This window comes from Monopterus albus, unplaced genomic scaffold, assembly GCF_001952655.1.
Source record: "Monopterus albus unplaced genomic scaffold, M_albus_1.0 scaffold19.1, whole genome shotgun sequence".
NCBI lineage: Eukaryota > Metazoa > Chordata > Actinopteri > Synbranchiformes > Synbranchidae > Monopterus > Monopterus albus.
The window spans coordinates 2,749,068-2,756,322 of NW_018127899.1; the positions used below are offsets into that span (position 1 = coordinate 2,749,068).

The window sequence follows — 7,255 nt, forward strand, 5'->3', positions numbered from 1 at the left end:
AGTTTCAGTGTATAATATGGAGAGATCAGATGAAAAACGTGAGCTGCTCACCATATTCCAGGGAGTCATATATGACCTTATCAAAGTGCACATGGATAGATTATAACACAATGGGCACGGACATGTAAACAGCCCCCGTGTATATGTCTTTGTAGTATTTTTACATCTAGCAGCAGTTGATGGGATGCTCTTTGTAGCTGTGTGGTCACTCTTCATTTCCTTTTAGTCATTTTGTGCCCTTTTGTGTTTTTACAGTACCACTTTTGTGATTGCCAGGGGTGGACAGGTGTCTCCTTGTTAATAGAGTAAATCGAGAAAATCATTAATTTAGTCAGTTTACATTTTTCATTTTTCATCTCTAGGCCTCAGGCTGTACACTGAGAGCCACGTGGCTCCTGGTTGCTATGGCAACGTGTAAACTCTGGCGTTACCTGGAGAATAAAGCCTTAGGAGGACAGCGTTAGCTACATGTGCTATCTCGAAATCCCGTTAAATAAGGAAAATAACACCGTGACAGGAGTTAAGACCTGTTGGAAACGAGCTGCTCGTCCATCACCACTTTGAAACACATTTGTTCCCGTCAGCACCGTGACAAAGGTAAAGGTTAGTCAACAAGATCCGGTCGGTCAAAACTGCCATGTCGGAAGTGAAAGGCGACGACGAGGATAAGATTGCACAAAGCACACAACCTGGTGAAAACAGTGCAAAACTGCCTCCAGAAGACGGTGGAGAGGCGGCACAGCCTGAGAGGTGCGCCACAGGTGGGTCCGTTTATGAGTCCAGACTCACTGGAGGCCTTTGACAATCTGTTAGCTTAAAACCTAAAAGGAAATAATGAGGAATACATATTTAGATGTTCGAATTGTCCATTGCATTGCTACATATTGCATTTAGGTATTGACACAATGGTTATGCATAATATAGGGTTAGTGTGTATATTGTCTTCATATATTTTATTTCTCATATATTAAATTTTTGATTTAATCAAAGCTGAATTTTAAAAACTGGAAGAAAACGAAGTTTAAGAAGAAAATCTGCTTTAAAGAATTGGACATAAGTACAAAACAGTGAAGTGCAGCTTTTTAAACCTTCATTTTAATTGCTGACTTCCTATGTGTTTGATTCATGTATTTATTGTGATATAAAATGGCTGCCTAGTGTTTGATGAGTATAAAATTTACCAATATTCAGAAGTGTCCTCTCACCTTTCTGGACTGTGCAGATGTGCCGAAGAATGTGGAAGAAGCCGAAACTCAGGCTGACCTGCCCGACGACAACGAACAACCCCGAACGACAGAAACATCTGGAAACTCAGTGGAAAGTGGTGAGATGATTCAAGAGCATATACTTAAAACAGTGTGGTGAGAAAAGGAGTTACAGACGGTGTGGTTCAGATTTCTCTGTCACAAAACAAAGGGCCCGGCTGAGCTGGATTATTAAGAGACGTTTGAGAGAACGTTATCAGAAAGTTGTTTTTAAACATATACGAAACATTTAATGAGACCTTTAATGTGGTCTGTAAAGAAATAGTTTCATGGATATCCATCCAGTAGTTGATGAGATAATCCTAACTTTCTGGATTGTGCAGATGTGCTGGAGACTGCTGAAGAAGCTGGAGCTCAGGCCGACCTGCCCGATGATGCTGAGCAGCTTAGAGAGCCTCAGGGAGCAGAAAATGTTGGAAACTCGACAGCTACAGGTCAGACTGATGTACAGATATTAAGAAATACAAACTGGACCCTAAACTAACTGAAATATCCTCAATTGAATCTGCTTCCACTCATCACCAGATGTTTTAAATCTAAAGCTATCAATCATAAAACAACATCATCTTATAATAAACGGTTCTTGGACAAATACGCGTGATGCTAAAAACCATGGAAAACACAAACAACAAACACATACTCGGTAGATTTAATGTCAGTGTGCTGTGCCTCATATGCTTGGTTTTGATGTTTTCATTGTGTGGAGGTGGTGTTTTGTAACATACAGCGTATCATACAGTACCCTATGTGTAAGAGTAAACATCATTCACAACAGTTTACACTGAGTAAGTTCTGTTACGCCAGGACTGTGTATTAATATCAATATGGACTCCAGAAAAAGCAGCTGTTGCCGAGGTAACAGCTAATGGGATGTGCGTGAAGAAATATAAAAAATAAAGGAGCTGCTGCTACAGTATTGACACTAACAAGATGTTGTTCATGGTGATACCAGATAAAACACTGAGACAAACACAACAGCAGGTTTCTGTAGTGGTCGTTACCGTTCATCATCACACTGGTCCTGATGCTGCCTGATAGGATTCAGTCAGTTTATCTTCCAAATAAACTTAAGCTGGTTTTATTAAAAAGAAAAGCCTGCGCTCCTTCCCCAGTCACTCTGTCACAGATCAGCTGATTTTATTTTCACTTTTATGAGTGATAAAATGTAAACATACAGAACTCTCATGTGTGTATTCTGGGATTAACAAAAAGTAGACATATTTTGTTGAAGTGTTGGCAGTGTGCAGTTTCAAGACAACAGAACATGAGGACAGCAGTCACAAAGAAGTGGCGTTCAGTATTACTCCCCAGTTCCAAGGCTGTGGATGGACACTGTGGAGACCGACGTCCTGACACACTTGTGCTCTGAGACTTTCAATTTAGAAATGTGTATTGATTATAACACCACTAAAGCCACTTTGTAAGCAACAAAATAATTAATATAGTTTTTATTAATCTTATGGAAAGACATTTGAGATCTAAAAACAGAGTGCCACCATAAGATGTCAGTTTTAGAGTGAAAACCCACAGACTGTCTGTGTGTGCGGTTGCAGTGAAGGTGGTGCTGGTGCCAGAGGGACATGTGATGACTGTGGCCTTCGCCATCGGCCTCAGCATCCAGGAGCTGAAGCGCCACCTCGCCTCTGAGCTCAGAGTCCCCCCAGACGTGCTGCGGATCTCTGTGGATGGTAGGTTGTTACACCGGTGTTCATACAGCATGAGGTTTTCACAGCTCAACTGTTTAACTTTAAACTGCCAATTTTCTTTGGTTCCCCAGCCGCAGCTCCTGCACAGTCAGACTTGAATTGATAGCATTCTGGAAACAAAACCCATCCTAAGCATCTCATGTGGATTTCTGCATCTAAAACACTAAACAAAAGTACAAACAACATGTTTTTTTCCTTAGATGAGTTTGAGAAGTTGGAGCTGTAGTTTTAAAAAATGTAATCCACTATATTAGAAAAAAAACCCCATTTTTACAAAATGTATTACTTGCATTTTCAAGTCGCACATAAAAAGGTCAGCGTGGAAACAAAGTTTGAACTGTGGCAAAAAAATATTTGACACTTGGCTGAGCTGGAGAAGTCGTGGTATGGATTAGCACCACCAGTTATTTATCTTGACAGACAAACTCCAACTGTTCCCATGAATTTTTTGACCTTTTGGAAAGATTTGCCCAATATCTCTGTGTAACCCACCTCAGTCCCAGCATTTCTAAAGAGGGGGTGGACTTTGAATCAGCAGGTAGTGGCCATCAGAAGAACAATGGTTTCAGATTCTGTTGGATGTTAATATGAATGATTTAAAATGAGATGCTCCGATCAATACGACTCGTCATTCTGTTGGTGTTTCAGGCAGAGCGGTGGAGGAGCAGCAGAGCCTGATGGAGCTCGGCGTCCGGCCTCACGGCTCCACCCGCATGGAAATGAGCTCCACCAACCCCACCGTCCACCCGCTTCGCCCCGTACGTCTCCCAGAGCATGACAGCATGCCCGACGTCATCACTGTCCGAGTCCAGACAGGTGTGAGCTCCTGTGCAGTGTGTGTGTGTGTGTGTGTGTGTGTGTGTGAAGCAGCTGTTTGTCAACATGTGGACCAACTTCATGGGCGGCTGCTTCTCTGTCACTGTCATTTGGAGTCTTCCTGCCCTCCAGTGCTCAGAACTCGCTTACTGCAGCTGTTGTAGTGCCTCTTTCTAACATAGAATATGGGACCTGTTCCAATATTTCCAAGGTCCTAGGAAACTTTATTTACTGGCAAATCTAATGATGTTAGTAGTGTTTTTATTTTACATTTGTTTTAATTCATATTTGAAATGCAGTAAAAAAGCAAAATCAGAAAGAAGATGTTATATGATAATTATCAAATAAAAAAAATGTAACAAACAATTTTGGAAATTAGGGATTTGAAGATTTGTAAATGCCGCTCTAGTTTATATTAGAGCAAAGCACGGGTGCATTAGATCAAAACTTTAGTTGTGAAAATCGATTCACTCATATGCGTTGGATTTTTGACCATGCGACAAACCTCACACTTTCTGTAAATCACGGTACTCTGACTACAAACTCTGAGCACAGTTAAATGATCATCTCTCTGACTTGCAGATGATGGAGCGTTCCAGGAGGTGGTGGTGGAGATCGAGCGTGCCCGCCAGCGGAAGGCCTTCCTGGGGGGCTACAGACACCGACTGACGGGGACACAGTACCACCACGCTGCTGTCCAGACGCTGCCCAGGAGGAGAGCTGACAGGGGAGTGGTCGTCTTCAGCCGCGACACCCAGGTACACCACAGACAACTCAACAATATCACACTAAAATTAGAAAGAAAGAAAGCACAGTTAGAATAGAACATGAGACAGACCCCGACTACTGCTGAGGAGAACAGCAAGGCAGTTCGAAGCTGCAGTTCAAGGTCACTCATTACAGAAAAACCATGTTTTCATTCAGGCAGGAGAACTTCATGTGCAAACTAAACAGTATAATTACATAGAGAGAGTGAACCAGAAGAACAAATGTTCACAGTTTGAGGCGCATTGTCTTTACTATATCTGAGTCTGACTTTGTTCTACTATATTTGAACTCTGTCAAGAGAGATAAGGTAAATAAAGTCTGAGTAAGAAGAGGAAGTGAGGTTCTTCAGGTGTGAATGCACAGAGACATGAGCACACATGCTAAATGTCCAGGAGAAAGTGGGGTCTCAGTTCCAAATAATGAACCCTCCCTATAGGTAGAGAGAAGAAGACAATACAGACCCACAACTGAGATTTGCTCAGCGACTGAAATACGAGTGAATGAAGTACACCAAAGTGTCAGTACAGTCTGATGACCAGGCTCAAAATGCCAACTAGACGTCATGTCAAAGTGAGTGATGCTCTCACCAACCAGTTTAAGTCATTATCAGTGTCATGGTTTAGTTTGTGCTGATGTTGGCACAGTGACCTGTGCCTCCGGCAGGAGGTCTGATTTAAGAGGAAGGGCAGAAGGACGAAACTGTCCAGAGCTCTGTGATAACTTTATTGCTTTGACTTTTGGACAGCAACTTCAGGTTTCCAAAGAAGATGCACTGATTTACAAGAAGTAAATTTTTTTCTAGGAAATATTTTTAACTTTTAATCTTCCAAGAAGCAGGTATATGGAGTTATTGGATAACCCCGCGGAATCAAACTGGGAAGCCATCTTTTTACATTAGATTGCATTTATGATTGGTGGATTTTGCAATTTATTCTCAGCACAATTATCCGCAGAACTGAGTAAATGCCAGGAATCAGGATCATAATATTTCCCAGGAATTCTTGCAGGATCAAATCCTGTGAAAAAAAACCTGGGGTGAGCATGTTTTTCCAATAACAGTGATGTTATTCTCATGCCACTGAGTGTAATCTGAGGTTTGGCACAGATGTCTGTTGGTGTCTGTACTGGTGTCCTGCCTGTTGTCCATGCAGACCTCCTGACCTGACGACAGGGTCAGTTGGCGTCTGACAGTTAATAACTCTCACTAGGTCCATATAGTTAAATCATTTGTAGCATAACGGCTGCCCTCGTGGTGAGTCTGGAGCTCTGTCAGAGGTGTCAGAGGATCAGATGATTGTTGTTTTTCATCATCTCAAAGACATAAACAGTAACATACTTTTAGAAAGTCATACACACGATTGCAAAGGAAAAAGATCATACACTAATAAATATTAGAAATATCAATGAACTACACAAATATCATCCCCTTATGAATTAACTGTGGTTCTGTGGCAGGGTGTAAAATCCTGGAGATCTCAGTGGGAGTGCGTTGTGTTCCCAGGAAGTAATATTTTATCATTGTAAATACACAGGAAATCCTTCAACCTTGATCAGAACGGAGTGCTTTTTGTGTCCGCGTTGTACTTTAGACACATCTCGTTCTCAGTTTATGTGTGTGCCGTCATCAGATAAAAGTAGTATGTGACTCATTCAGCTTTATCCTCCTGCTCCACTGTCAGCTGCCCTTTGCCTCTGGATTATTATGACTGACACTCTCTCTCTCTAATGATGGTAGCGGCCCATTACAGACATGCATACAGTACATGAAGACACACTGCTGCAGTAATGAGGCCTTGTTGCTCGGTGGTGTCGTCAGCGCCTGCCACTTCTGTCGGCCTCGGGATCCCGCCCCCTTTCCTTCTCCTCAGCTCCTGTTTGTTTTTACACAACATCTAATATTATCTGTGATCATAACAGGAATGTTTTTAAAATGTTGTGTTTGTGGGAACAAGGTCACATTTCTATGCTTTTCTTCCATGTTTCTAACCTTTTCCCCTAAAATGCCTAAAGGACAAAATAAGGCTCAGATGAGAAACAAGAAAACCTACAGTACCTGTAGTGGTGATAGATAAAACTGATAACTCCGTCTGTCCACATCTCTGTAGCTCTGTAGTCATTCTCTCTGTCCAGAGTTTGCCTTTGCCAACATTTCTGAAGATGTTGACATTTGGTTTGAATGAAATTTAATGGAAGTGTGAGAGGACAAAGCCGATCCAGGGTTGTGTGTTTCACAGTGAGCGCCTGTCAAGAGGCAAGACACCACAACAAAGCCTGAGAGAGACATTCAGCCATGGCAGACTGGCAGACTGTGTAAGGTTTCTGATCTTTGGACCCAAAACCAGAGAAATAAACATCTTTAATGCAACACACAAGAATATGGCGGTCCACAGGGAAGTGAACCTCAGCACTGAATGTTTCAGAAGCATAAACTTCAGATGAGGACAGGCACACAGTAATATCAGACTTGACAGAGGATAAACTCTGGATGGGAGGAATTTAATTTGATGCATTGGGCTGAATTTTTAAAAATTTTCTTTGTTTAAAGTTTTGAATGTGTTAAGTTAGCTTCTCTGAGTTCAGTCGGTCTCTGTGTTTCTGTCTCGCTGCCAGACAGTGGAGCTGAAGCGTCAGGCTCAGCAGTGTCCAGTCACCGTCTCCACCCAGATGACCGGGATCGGCTGGCACGGCCTCACCCACCAC

At 42.2% G+C, this 7,255-nt stretch overlaps 1 protein-coding gene across 1 annotated transcript in view; it reads left to right on the forward strand.

Annotated features, from left to right (window-relative positions):
• Positions 1 to 384: 384 nt before the first annotated feature.
• The window catches only part of iqub (IQ motif and ubiquitin domain containing), a 13,482-nt gene continuing 6,611 nt past the window's right edge, over positions 385 to 7,255 (forward strand). The window contains exons 1-7 of the mRNA XM_020593376.1: positions 385 to 761; positions 1,223 to 1,324; positions 1,589 to 1,699; positions 2,819 to 2,953; positions 3,620 to 3,787; positions 4,370 to 4,545; positions 7,166 to 7,241. Coding sequence (XP_020449032.1) covers positions 638 to 761; positions 1,223 to 1,324; positions 1,589 to 1,699; positions 2,819 to 2,953; positions 3,620 to 3,787; positions 4,370 to 4,545; positions 7,166 to 7,241 — 892 coding nt within the window. The 5' untranslated portion in view covers positions 385 to 637. The remainder of the gene's footprint in view (positions 762 to 1,222; positions 1,325 to 1,588; positions 1,700 to 2,818; positions 2,954 to 3,619; positions 3,788 to 4,369; positions 4,546 to 7,165; positions 7,242 to 7,255) is intronic.